General features: G+C 38.8%; 1 protein-coding gene across 8 annotated transcripts in view; it reads left to right on the forward strand.

Moving 5' to 3' along the window:
• Trip4 (thyroid hormone receptor interactor 4) overlaps positions 1-14,352 on the forward strand; it is an 88,975-nt gene that overhangs the window by 64,095 nt on the left and 10,528 nt on the right. For 3 of the 8 annotated variants that reach the window (XM_010641170.3, XM_010641171.3, XM_010641176.3), the window contains 2 exons: positions 3,181-3,272; positions 6,843-7,155. In XM_010641170.3, coding sequence (XP_010639472.1) covers positions 3,181-3,272; positions 6,843-7,109 — 359 coding nt within the window. In that variant the 3' untranslated portion in view covers positions 7,110-7,155. Of the gene's footprint in view, positions 1-3,180; positions 3,273-6,842; positions 7,157-7,949; positions 8,219-14,352 lie in introns of those variants that run through there. The other 5 variants (XM_010641173.3, XM_010641174.3, XM_010641175.3 and 2 more) reach the window with 3 other exon arrangements.

Consider the following 14,352-nt stretch of genomic DNA (forward strand, 5'->3'; position numbering starts at 1 on the left):
TAACTTTAATTTTACCCAAAGGGTCAAGAAGCAATAGTAACTTTAATTTTTTTTTTTAGACTGGATCTTGCTATGTAGTTCAGGCTGGCCTTGAACTCACTATGTAGCCCAGGCTGGCCTCTAACTCACAGCAGTACTCTTGCCTCGGCCTCCCTAGTGGTGAAATTACAGGCGTGTGCCACCATGCCCAGCAGTAACATTAATTTTTGTCTGAAAATCTTCCTTTTACAATTGAAGATAAAATAAATGACTCCTATAAACTCTAGGATTGGGGAAAACAACAGAAAATAAGATTTTTTAAATATCAGGAGTGACTCTAATAGATACCTGCTAGTAGATTTGGATAAATTCAAGTTGATTGACTTAAGCACAAAATTTTAGGAATCACCCCACACACAGATAATTTGGATCTTAGAAAGAAAAAACTTCTGACCATTGGGCATCCTGTTTTCATTTCTTTTGTCCAGCTCATACAGTTGTTTTGAAGGTACAACGAATAATTACAGAATTATGTTTAATAGTTTTTAAGAAGCTGGTTATGGTGAGTGATGCATGCCTGTAATTCTAGCTATTCAGGAGACTGAGGCAAGAGAATCACAAGTTTAAGGGTAGCCTCGGTTAGGCTCTTGTTTCAAAATGTAAAAAGGGGTTAGGGATATAGCTCAATGGTAGATCACTTGCCTAGTGCACACAAGGCTTTGGCTTCAATCCCTGAAACCAAAAACGAAAAGATTTTAAGAAACCACACTTAGAAAAGCAAAAAGAATTAAGATGTGTTATATACATGAACCATCTTCCCACGGTGGGTGTAGTCATACTGCAAACATGTACTAATAAAAAATTTTTAGGTTGGGGAATAATTCAGCTCAGTAGCACTGCACCTGCCTCACAAGCACCCTGAGTTCGATCATCAGTACAAAAAAAAAAAAAGAAAAAGTTTTTTACAAATGTTTTCAAAAAAGAAACTAAGATAGCCTGGTGTGGTGGAACACATCTATAATCCCAGCACTTGGGAGGCTGAGGAAGAAGAAACTGAGCTCGAGGCCAGCCTTTACTACAAAGTGAGATCCTGTCTCAAAAAAACAAAAACAAAAAAGAAAGAAACTAGGCCTAATAAATCACTAGGAGTGGGGACCAGGGCTTTAGCTCAGTGGTTCTGCTGCCTGCCTTGAAAGTGCAAAGACCCAAGTTTGATCTCCGGTACCCTGCCCAAAAAAGCTGGAAGAAATCACTTGGAGTGATCAAAAGTATGTACTTCATTAAAAACACATTTCTCTTTTGACTAATATGTCAGGCTTGTTTATTTTTTCCCATCCCAGGGATCAAACTCAGAACCTTGCACTTGCCAGATAGGCACAACACCACTAAGCTACATCTCCAGCCCTGTCAAGCTTGTTTTAAATTTGGATTCTAGGCCAAGGATTTAGTTCAATGGTGCTGCTGCCTGCCTCGCAAGCACAGGAACCCAATCCCCAGTACAAAAAAAAAAAAAAAAAAAAAAAAAAAAAAATGGATTCTAGCCAAGCATGGGACCATGTACCTATAGTCTCAGCACTTGGGAGGCAAAGGGATCACAAGGTTGAGTCCTGTCTGGATAACTTAGTGAGACACTATCTCAAAGTAGAAAAGATAAACCAAGTATGGTGGTGCACACCTGCAATCCCAGCACTTGGAAGCTGAGGCAGGAGAATCACCACAAGTTCAGGCTCATTCTGGGCTACATAGTGAGTTCAAGGCCAGCCTAAATGACACAGCAAGGCTGTGTCTCAAAACAACAACAAAATTAATAATAACAATAAATAAAAAGGGCTAGGGGGCCCTGGATTCAGTCCTAAGTAATGCAAAACACAGAGAAGTAGGGCTGGGATTGTAGCTTAATGGTAGAGTGGCCCTGGTTAGATCCCCGGGAATGTAAAAATAAATAAATTTGTGTTCTGACACTCATTTTTTAAAATTTTTATTTGCATTTATTTTATGCTTAATTTATTCCATGATGTGAGTTTTTGTTTCTTCAGCTTTTTCCAGTGTATCTTTTTGTTCTGTGCAACTTCCTTCTCTGGTGTAGGAATAGTTTGTTCCTTTTCGGTAATTGTTATCTCGGTATATAGAGGAACTCAGAGATGGGTTTATCAGATCCTGAATTCTATGATTCTTCTTAGCTGCTTTGCTCACCTGGATACATTCACTAGCCAGACAGTTTCAACCCTTCATTTTGGCTTTTACTCTTTGCATTTTTAAACATGTGTAGTAAAACTTCAGCACTCTTTGGGCCCCTGACCCTGTGTCCAGCCCTGTGTTTGCCCTGGGCATACCTTCCAACCTTACCATTGTAATTCTATAATGCACACATTGCTTCTTTTTTTGTTGTTGTTTTTGTACCGGGGATCGAACTCAGGACCTTGTACTTGCAAGCAAACACATTGCTTCTTTATTGTATTTGAGAAGCCATAATCATGTGACATACAGTAGCAGTATTACTCATTTTTTTTTTTGGTACCGGGATCAAACTCAGGTCCTTGCACTTGCGAGGCAGGCAGCAGAACCACTGAGCTAAATCCCCGGCCACATTGCTTCTTTAAAGTGACATCCTTCGGAGACTTGGTGGCCTTGCACATATGCATACCTTTGCTGGCCTGGGCAGTTTCACAGGGTGTTCTTAAAATGCACATGAAGATTTGGGCCTCTTGATTTGCATGATTTTGTGAGGTTTTCTGAGTCAAGAGAGTAGCAAACCATTTTCCCAGATCATTTCAGGCAGCTTACAGGAAGAACTCATTCTGTTCTCTTTTTTTTTTTTTGCCACATTTTTATGGCTTTTCTCTTGTGTAGCTGTATTTCTTTGTTCCCCAAACAAATAACCACCAAACTTCAGTCTGTTCCAGCTTAGTATTGCAGAACTGATGTGTTTGGAATAAACTTGTAGAATCATTGCGCTTTAATGGTATAAATAAGGGAATAGTTTTCTAAAGAAAGAGTTTCATAGCTTAGCATCCTGATAGTAAACTAAGCCAGCTACTCACTACATTTTTGGTAAAATACAAACAATTGGGCCAAACAGTTGTTCGTTTTCCTTATGTCTACAAATAGATAATGGGCAAAGTTATTTTTTCAGAATTTAAAATAGATTCCTAAGTTCCAGGTGATGAAGGAAATTTATCGAATTTTTTTTTCTTGATTCAGATATGGAATTTCCCAGTGACTATCCTTCAGGTTGTCTTCTGGGCTGTGTGGACCTAATCGATTGCTTGTCCCAGAAACAATTTAAGGAGCAGGCAAGTAAAGAATACTTTTCTTGGGCTGATCTTGGTTTTATCACAATAGACTCATCAATCTTAACCAGAATATCCTAAAAAAATAAGGTGCAAGTAACTACATTTAGACATACGAAGAAAGGGGGAGTCATTTAATAAGGATATATCAGAGGAAGAAACGATAAGTGCAGAAATTGATAAAACAGTGATGCTTTGGTTTCCAAAAATTGCTGCATTAAAAGCTCTTGCCACAGTCCAGCTAGTGATCATAGAGTCTTTATCCCTTAATGCAACTTTGCTTCTTTTGGTGAAGAAACCTCAGCTATCGCTTAAATCATTTTGAGTGGGTGGTGGGTACGGAAGGATCTGTTCTTGCTTCTTTTGGAGCATTTGGTCCAGGACATTGAACATATCATACTCAAGTGTATTTGAACTTTTACTGCTTGGGCTGGGCCATATTTCGAGTATGTATATGTGTGTATGTGTATAAATGTACAGATGAATGTGTGTATATATGTCTTTAAACTAAACATTGAACTGACACTACTAAGTACATTTTTGAACAGAAGAGGGAGCTGAAGGGCTAGCTTAATTGGAAAATACCTGAAATGTAGGGCCTCTGTGTTTAGCCTCCGACTATCACAAATTCATAATGTGAAATTCCATCCTTGAAGCATGAAGAGTGATACCTTATAGGATGATTTTCCTATTCTTTAAACAGTCATGGTACTTCTGGCAATATGACTTTTACCATTGTGCTTAAGAAAATGTGCTTCAGCTTAAGTTTTTTACTGTTTTTCCCCCCACTGTTCTATTTTTCAGACAATTTTGTCTTTGGGTTTTTATTTTTTATTTTTATATTTTTTGAGTTGTTGGAGATGAAACTCAGAGCCTTATGCATGCTAGACAAGTGGTTTACCAATGAGCTACACATTCCTAGCTATCTTCCTCTTTTTTTAATCTATACCTAATAGTTATAAAAATACCTTATATTGGTATAGGCTATATAGTCTGTGTTTGGGTTTTTTCGTTTGTTTTGATTTTGGTTTTTTGGGATAGCTATGCAACCCAAGCTGAGCCTGTATTTGCAGTCCTGTTTCAGCCTCTCAGGTGAATGTGTCCCTATGGCCTGGCTGGCCTTACAGTTTTAGGGACTCACAGTCATTGACAGCATAGAATAACTTAATGCTTTGTTTTCTCTTTGTGCTCTATTTGCATTTTAAAAGAGAATCTAGCAGCATCTGGTGATGTAGATGGGCAAAGTGCTTGATTTATTGGTAAAGCAAACCACTATCTGATACAAGGTCAACTGATAGCAGTCTCTAGACAGCCAATCTTTTTTGTGCCAGAAATTAGTATAGAAAAAAGTAAGAAATTATAATCCTAATATGTGCAGTATTATGAGGGTTTAGTATGTCTTAGTTACTTTTCTCATTGCTGACACAAAAAATCTGACACCCAAAGTTAAAGGAGGAAAGATTTATTATAGCTCTCAGTTTGTAGAAGTTTCAGTTCATATTTGGCTGGTTCCAAGGCAAGGTGGCATCATAGAGGAGAAACAGTTCATGGTGGGTAGAGGGCAGCAAAGCAAAAGGTGAAGCAGCGAAGTAGCAAAGCAACAAGCAAGGGCAGCAACTCTCTTTCTTTTTTTTTTTTTTTTGGTACCAGGGATTGAACTCGGGTCCTTGTGCTTGCAAGGCAGGCCACCGAACCACTGTGCTAAATCCCCAGCCCAGCAACTCTCTTTCTGTCCCTTGTACTCTATCTAGACTTCATGCACTAAGCCAGGTAGCACTCACACCCAGACTAGGCCTTCCCACTGTCTACTCCCAGAACTATGCCAAACTAATCAATGGACTAATTTAGTAATCAAACACCATTAATCCCAGCATCACCCACTTAATCCCAGCATTACATACTCCAGATCCAGCCACCTCTGAAAAGCCCCACCTATTACTGTGTGAGGCTTTGTGGGGACATCTAGACGCAAACCATAACACTGGAGTTAGAAATTTAATTAACCAGACAAATCTTGTTGGCTTCACAAGGATGCGCCTCTTTCAAGTCAGCACGATGTTCCTTTTGGAGGTTATATTCAGTTTTATGTCCTGGCATTGCTGAGGGCAACATTTGAAGTACAGAAGTCGTCCATATGTTCCCAGCTGGAGGTCCTGGCAGCTTTTCTTATGAATTTCCCTTATGTGTGACTTTAAAATACACCAAAATGCCAGCAGCTGTAGGCTTCCTCAAACACAGGAATCCCATATCATTTGCCCTGTGGTTGGCAGCTTTTTCCTACTATTTATTTCCTGTGTTTAAGGATAGAATATGAATATGTTTAGAACCGATAATAGTCATATTTTGATACTATGTGTATTGAGTAAGGATTGTACCACTTTTGTGGTTTTTTTTTTTTTTTTTTTTTTGGTACGGGGATTGAACTCGGGTCCTTGCGCTTGCAAGGCAGGCCACCGAACCGTTGAGCTAAATCCCTGGCCCTGTACCACTTTTTTTTTTGGAAGTATTGGAAATTAAACTCAGAGGCTTACCACTGAGCTGGATCAGCAGACCGTTTTGAGGCAGTGTCTTCCTGAGTTTCTTGGGCTGGCCTCAAATTTGTGATCCTCCTGCCTTAGCCTCCCTACAGCTAGAATTACAGCCATTTGCCACTGTATCCAGGTCAGATCTTGTCACTTTAAAAAATTGTAGCCTTCATACTTGCCTTGGAAAACATCTAGACCACCTTTGGGAATCATTACCTGTTTCTGTTTGGACTGGAGTTCTGTGATGTAAGAAATGTAGTGTCTTGTCTGTTATATTTTTTTTTTTTTTTTTTTTTTTCTGAGGGTTGAACCCAGAACCTGGCACATGCTAATAAGCAAGCACTCTACAACGTTTAGCCTCATTCTTGTTTCTGAATAAATGACTTGAGAGTTTAGGAATAGTAAGTAGTCTTATATAGTATTTCCCAAACTAGTCCATCTCATAAATGTCTTTGGATTAAACAAATTTGTTTACCATAGGATACCTCAGAGCCCTTAGTATGGCAGTACACATTATGACTCTCTGAGAGGTAGACATAACATGCAGTTATGTCTTGTTTTATTTTATTTTGTATTGGCAGTACTGGGATTGAACCTAGTGTTTCACATGCTAGGCAAACACTGTAGTACTGAGCTATATCCCTAGTCCCTCTAAACTTTTTTTTTTTTTTTTTTTTTTTTTTGAGACAGGGTCTCTGTAGTTCTGGCTGGCTCTGTACTCACTATGTAGCCTCGGTTGGTGTTGAACTCATGGTGATCCTCCTGCCTCAGCTTGCCAAGTACTGGGATTACAGGCATGCACTACCATTTCTGGGACCCCTCTAAACTTTTTGAGCATGAATGCTCCCCTCCTATATTACCTGGTTATATTCTGTAGAGCTGGCATATGACTGCTGGGGATTTAGTTCAGTGGTTCTGCTGCCCGCCTCCCAAGCACAAGGTCCCGAATCCGTGGCACAAAAATTGAAAAAAAAAAATCAAAGCAGAACTGGCATCCTAGTTTAAGAATCATCAGCCTACTACATTTGGTTTTCCACTTTCCTTATAGGTCATCTTGCTGAGAGAGAACCATCCAGGTGACAGTTTCCCAACCTGTCTTCCTTCAGCATTGCAACTTTCATTTCTTATCACCCAGCTGCATCGTGTTTTCTTTGAAAACCAGTGTGGATGTAAATCATTTTTATTTCAACTGAAACTAACTTCCTATGGGACTTGGACCACATTTTACTTCTCCATTATGTTCCTTATTTTTGCCCCAGTGAAACTTAGTAATTTAATACTGACTTCACATTCTTGGCCTTTCTTTGATAAATGAAAATATCCTAAGCCCTCTAATTTTGACCATAATGTGATCATTAATTTTCTTTTCTTTTCTTTTTTCTTTTTTCTTTTTGGTACCGGGGATCGAACTCTGGTCCTTATACTTACGAAGCAGGTGCTGGAACCACTTGAGCTAGATCCCCAGCCCATTAATTTTCTTAACAACAACAACAAAAGACTTTGTTAGTGATTGTTTTAAAAATCGAGTTAAGCTATAAGTGGCCTTTTGAAAAATGTGTTTAACATGCTTTTCCCTGAGCTAAGAACTTATCTTCCTTCTATCTTTTAAGCCTAGTTTAGCTAATTTGTGCCAGAAAAATCCCATAGACCTTCAGCCCTCCTGAGTAATGGCAGGAGATCATCCTGGACAGGGCAGAAGTGATAGGGAAAAGGATGTAGGCTCAATGCAGGGGAGAAAGGTAGCGGAGAGCCGAGCCATGTCCTTGAAGTTTCTCCCATGCATTTTATCTGCTCGCAGCAGATGTAAGCTCTCAAAAACAGCAGGGAGGATGTTGACTGCAATGATGCATCAAGGCTGTGGTTTGTAACCTCAATAGTGAGGCAGTTCAAACTTTTTATTTTTTTTAACAAAGACATTTTGATTGCCAAATCCATAACCATTAGCAGCTGTGGTTGTGAACAGTTCTCTAGACCTAACAAGTTTTCAAACAAAAGTTGAATTTATGGCTTTTGTTTCTATGTGTTTTTGTTGTGTTGGTACTATTTATATCTCTGCCTTCAAAAAAAAAAAAAACAAAAACCTGATTTGTCTGAAATCTCCAAGGTCATTGATTATGCTATTTATTCTTAACTGAATCCATCTCTCTCCTGCCAGTTTTCTCACTCGTTAGTCTATTTGATCTGAGGGCTTTTATAATAGCCAGGACCCTGTCTGCAAGGAATTATGCTGAAGCCGTTCTGCTAAGTGCCTACATCCAAATATTGACACCAGAAACAGGATTGCAGTCTTCTAGTAGAAAAGAGTATTACTTGTTCCTTCTTCTATAAGAGCATCTAAGCAACATAGGTCTTCAGAAGGAGTGCAGATATCACTTCATATGTGGAAATCATCAGGTTGTATCACTAATGGATCATCTGTGAGAGGTGAGAGATTCCAAATTAAGGAAGAAACAGTCACTATTCAAACCAGGCATTGATGTGGAAAAGGCAAAGTCCTTAACTTCTCTTAAAATATGTAAGGAGTTGGGTGTATAGCTCAGTGGTAGACACCATGGCTACCTAACATATGTGATAACCCTGGATTCTATTCGTAATATTATAAAAAGACAAAAATGTGAAAATGTCCTTTCTGTTTTGCTGAGAAAATCTGCCAGTTAATAGTCCGTAGATTATCCTTAGAGGGAATTGTATGTTGGTAACAACTATCCTAACCCTAAGTAATTTTATAAAATCAAAGCTCATTTGAAAGAGGAAATGTGTTTTTAGAATTCCCATGAAGACTATAACATTTATTAGAGTTTCTAGGTCAGAACATTCTATCTTTATTGTTATCTACAATTTTAGTATCAAACTGTTTATCCTGAAAAGAGATGGCAGTATTACCACTTTTCTATGTATTTATATAATTCTTTCGGGTTTTTTTTTTTTTTTTTTTTTGGTACTGGGGATCGAACTCAGGTCCTTGCACTTGCGAGGCATGCCACCGAACCGCTGAGCTAAATCCCCGGCCCCTTTATAATTCTTAATGTTCACCTGGGAATGAACATAGAATTTTTAAGATTTCCTTCACTTTTAAAAAAAGTTTGTTCATCAATAAATGGTTTGAGTGCCTATTATAAGTCAGACACCATTCTGGACACTAAGGGAAATAAACAGATAAATCAGCCATAGGTTCTGTCCTCTGGTACCTGGAAGGCCACTAGATAGATAGGTATGCACAGTTTTGGAGAGCAAACCCAGAGCCTCATCATGCTATGCAAACACTGAACTAGGATCCCCACTCGTAGCCCAAGATAACTAACTTGAGTAAAGTAGATTGCCTCTGAGGAAAGATTATTTCTAGCTGGGAGGAATCCCAAAAGACTTTATTATTCAAACATGGCTTTTGGGCTGGGAATGTAGCTCAGTGGTAGAATGCTTGCCTAATCCATGAGGCTGGGATTGGATTTCCAGCATAGGGGGGAGAGGAGAGGGGTTGCTTTTAATTAGCCATGAAGAATAGTAGTAACTACTATTACTTTTTAAAGTTTGTTTTGTTTTGTTTCTTCTGATACCTAGGTTCTTCATACTGAGCTATAACCCCAGGCCTTTTTAGTTTTTGAGACAGGGTATTGCTAAGTCACTAGTTGCATTGGCTGTGCTTGAATTCGTGATTCTTCTGCCCTGCAAGAGTACTGCATTTACAAGGGTGTGCCACGACACCTGGAACTTTTTGGTCAGTTCTTATGTGTTATTTCCTAAATATTACAATAATCCCATGCAAGGTATCATTACCCCTTTTAGAGTTGAAAGAACTTAAAGCTCAGAGAATTAACATGTTGATCAACACATGGCAAAAGGAGAATTTTGATGAAAATTTCCTATTTAGATGACAGAAAACATATTCCAAGGAGAGGCAGTAATGATGGCAAAGTAATTTGTTGGATAGACTATGTGAGTGAAGAGAAACGAGCAACAGATGAGAGGAAAGGTAGGTTATGGTTAGAGAGTAGACAGCCTCAGATGTTAGGCTTTGTCTGTATTGAGCTGCAGGATGGGGTAGGGGTTGTTGGAGGCTTTTATGAGGTGGGAACATGATGAGAGCCTTATCTGATAAAACTCAGCAGTGTGGCAGGTGGATTGAAGTGGAGAGATTCTGAAGATGAGAAACTAGTGAGAAGATTTGTAGTCCAGGGTTGGGATTTAAAACATGTCTTAGGGCCGGGGATTTGGCTCAGTGGTTCCACCACCTGCCTCACAAGCGCAAAGGCCTGAGTTTGATCCCCGGTACCAAAAAAAAGTCCTAGAGTAATGCCAGCGGAATTAGACAAGAAAGGAGCAGATGCTAGAGGTTTATTATAAGTACAATTGGTCACTTAATACAATACCTTAGTTTTTTACCTTTAAGTAAATCACTTAGAGAAAGTGATCAAGCAGAGATCTGCTGTGGCCTTGCTGTGTTCTTGCAATCTGTTTGTGTCTTGTTGGTTTCTTATCCCAGTCTACTATGGTATTCAATTGACAAATTATCACCTAATTTAACATTTTCTTACATTCAACAAGTATTTATTGACTGTTATGTACCTGGCACTATGATGAATCACTCATGTTCCTATACACTAATACCAAACTCATTGAGAAAGAAATTGGGAGCCAGGCTTGGTGGTGCATGCCTGTAATCCCAGCACTGGGGAGGCTGAGGCGGGAGGATCACTGTGAGTTCGAGACCATCCTGGACTACATAGTGAGTTCCAGGTCAGTCTCAACTACATAGTGAAACCCTGTCTCAAAAAAAAAAAAGAGAGAAAGAGAAAATCCTCAAATTAATATGCACCCAGACAATACCCAGAATAGCAAAAGCAATCCTGGGTAAGAAGAATAAAGGAAGAAATCCTGTATTTTAAGCTATACTGCAAAGCTACTATGATAAAAACAGAATGGTACTGATGCAAAAACAGACATGAGAACTAATGGAATAGTGTAGAAGACATAAAAATACCCCAGACACATTCAGCCACCTGATCTTTGACAAAATGGCCAAAAACAGATGCTGGAGGAAAGATATCCTCTTTAGCATATGGTGCTGGGAAAATTGGCTATCCACATATAGAAGATTGAATCTAGACCCATATATCTCACAGTGTCCTAAACTAAAATCAAAATGATTCAAAGATCTAAATATTAAAACAGAAACATGTAACCAAATGGAAGATAGTAAAACTCTTGAAGTCCTAGGAATAAACAAGGACTTTGTGAACAGAACCCCAGTTGTATAAGAAGTAACATCAAGAATGACATCAGCAAGTGGGATTATCAAATTTTAAAACTGCACAGCAAAGGAAATTGTCAACAGAGAGAAGAGAAAACCTACTAAATGGAAAAAAAAATTTTTTGACAGCTGCACCCAGAATAAAAGATCCAATCAAAAAATGGGCAGTTGAAATGAATAGACACTTCTCAGAAGAAGTACAGCTGGCTAATAAATACATGAAAAAATATTCAACGTTACTGATCATTAGATAAATGCAAATTAAAACAACATTGAGATTCCATCTTACTCCAGAAAGAATGACCATTGTCAAGAAATCAAATAATAACAAATGTTTGAAGACCCTACAATATGGCATCTTTAAGAGCAGTTTTCTTTCATTTTTTCATTAGTTTATGTTGGAATGGAAGCCTGCTGTATAAAAATTAAGACCAAAAGTAATTATGAATGAGTGATTCCCAATTAGGTCTTAAAGAGATGGGCTGGAAAAGCTGTGAGGTTAATTTCAGAGAAAATATACTTGCTAGGATTCTTTTTTGTATGAAGGTCCCTACACAAGATTCTGAAGGACATGGAAAACCACAGTGGAAATATTCCTTTGAGTAGAAAGGGACCCAGACCAGTGTTTTGTGACTTCAACCAGATTATTTTCTAAAAGTGGGTATCAGACCCATTAGCATGCACATTTCTTAACCACTTTCATTTCTTCTATGTCACTTTTAGCACTGAGCTAGAAGCTCCTGTCTTTGATACTGGGCCTACAACTTGAGGTGGTTATGGCACATGGAAAATGAGCTCTCTTATCTTGGTCCAGCTGACATCTTTTTTCAATCCTAGTCAGATATACAGACACCATCTGGCCAATGTCATGGCTAGTTTGTTACCCTGATGTGAAAAAACTTTGATCTTCTAATATAGTGGAGCCTGAGGTGCTGGTTATACTGTGAACACCTTGAGTTGCTTTGTAGAAAGAGGTAAGTGAGAACTACTTATCAGAGAACACAGTTGCTTTCAGGATATGCTTCTTTGGATCTGTTGTGCTTGTGGCTTCTTTATTGGTCTCATTTCCTTCTCTCTTTCTGAGTATTATCCCCTCAATCTTCTTGGAGTTGGTTTTCAGCTGCCTAGATTTCTGAGCGAATTTCATGTCCTATCTAGTTTCCCAAAGTTTGGGCCAAGAAAACCGATAGCAAAAATACGGTCTTTGTCAGTGAGTTCTTTCTCAGCCTTTTGTTCTAGCTTTTCACCCTCTGAAGAAAAATACAAGATGTATAAATCATTGGGGATTTGTTGTAAAGAATAACACAGTTTAGGACTTACTGATAATTTTAGTGTAAGAACCAAGTGGTGGATCACAGAATAGGATGAAAATGTCCATTTGGCTCCAAATCAGTGGTTGCCAAAAAGTAATGATCTTTTTTTTTTCTCTCTCTCATGAAAATGGCAAAAGAAATGTTTTCTAGTTGACTGATGAACAATTTTCCTCTGGAGAGGAGAAGAAAGTGGCTGTTTAGTAGTTAATTACCTGTTATGTTAGACAGCTATGAAACTTATGAGGCATGAAAGAGGAGTAGGCCCGCCTCCCCTGCTCCTTGGGCTGGAAACCAGGTGATAGAAATCTTTGTAGACCGGAATAGCAGCGTTTGAAGAGTCTTTTGCCAAATTTGGGTGGTCACTTGATTTTATTTTTATTATTCTTCTTTTAACAGTACCAAGAGTTTATTTGAAAAATGAGGGTGACGGTGTAAGGGAGAAATTGGCTCTGTGGAACAAACTTGGGCTGAGTAAAATAGGAAATAAACAGAGCAAAAATAGAAATACATCCTGGATCTGGTAGACTCAGGGTAGACTACTGGGAAGAGTCATGATAACAGTCACTTGATTTTAGAACCCACATTCCCTAACCTGCTATTATGCAGTGTCAGTGACCCTTTTGTTTTGTTTTGTTTTTGTTTTTGTTTTTTGAGACAGCATCCCAATATGTAGCCCGATCTGGCCTCCAACTTGTGACCCTCCTGCCTCAGCCTCTTGAGTGCTTTTTTTTTTCTTCCAGTCCTTGGGTGGATCCTAGGGCATTGTGCATGCCAGACAAGAACTTTATTATTGGAACACATCTCTAACACAGTGTATGATATTAAATAGGGTAGTTAGGAGCCAGTTGTGATGGCATGCACCTGTAATCCCAGCCCTGTGAGAGGTTTAGGCAGGAGGATTGAAAGTGTGAACCCAGACCGGGAAACTCAGTGATTTAATAAGACCCTTTCTCAAAATAAAAAATAAGATAGAAGTATAGATGTGTGGAAAGGATTCAGTCCCCAGTACCACACATACCTGTGTGCAGGTATTTAAGAAAAATTTACTGCAAAGTTAACATTTGAACAAAGTCCTGAATGAAGGAAGAGAGAAGAAATCTAAGGCAAAAAACATTCTAGGAAAGGAGAACAGGCAGTGCAAAGAACCAGAAGCAGTAACCATAAGGAAGTTAGTGTAGCCAGAGGGGAGTAACAGCAGGGAGAAAAGAAAGTGCTAGAGAAGAACTGAGAAGACCAGATTGTCTTGGGACATGGGGGTCATGTTAAGGACTCATTGGAGAGTTCTAAGCAGGAAAGTGATTATGACATGATTTGATATTAAAAAATAAAAATAGGTCTTGAGAGTAGATCAAGAGGGAGGTTCAGGGCAGAAACAGAGGAACCATTTAGGATTCAGGATACTATTGCATAAATCGAAGGAGACCATACAGTGGTTTGAACCATCTGGTATCCATTGAGGTTTTTTGTTTTTTCTTTTAGTGGTACTAGGTATTGATCCGAGGGAGCTGCACTTGCTAGACAAGTGCTCTACCACTGAACTACTCTGTAAGCCTCCACTACACCCTAAGGCCCCATTGGGGTCTATAGAATTGGTGAGATTCTGGGTATATTTTGAAGCTGTATTGATAGGACTTCCCAGTGGTTTGTTTATGGAGTTCTTTTGCTTGATAACTAAAAGGATGCAAAAACCATGTATTGTGCTGGCAAAAGTGGTGGGGGAAATTAAGATGTGTTATGTACATCTTGTTACATGTGTTATGTACCTGTTGCCCAAAATAAATATAATCATTATATACTGCAAACATGTACTAATAAAAATAAGGAAACAAAAACACAAACCAGATATTGAAAAGGATATGAATAAAAAGCAAGTTTGGAAAGAAAATTCAGGACCTTGATTTTTGTCAGTTTTGTTTTGTTTTGGGGATTGAACTCAGGACTTTGCACTTGTGAGGCAGGTAACAGAATCACTGAGCTAAATCCCCGGCCCTCAGGAC

Source organism: Fukomys damarensis, unplaced genomic scaffold, assembly GCF_012274545.1.
Source record: "Fukomys damarensis isolate Sample0158 unplaced genomic scaffold, DMR_v1.0_HiC HiC_scaffold_25, whole genome shotgun sequence".
Classification (NCBI taxonomy): Eukaryota; Metazoa; Chordata; class Mammalia; order Rodentia; family Bathyergidae; genus Fukomys; species Fukomys damarensis.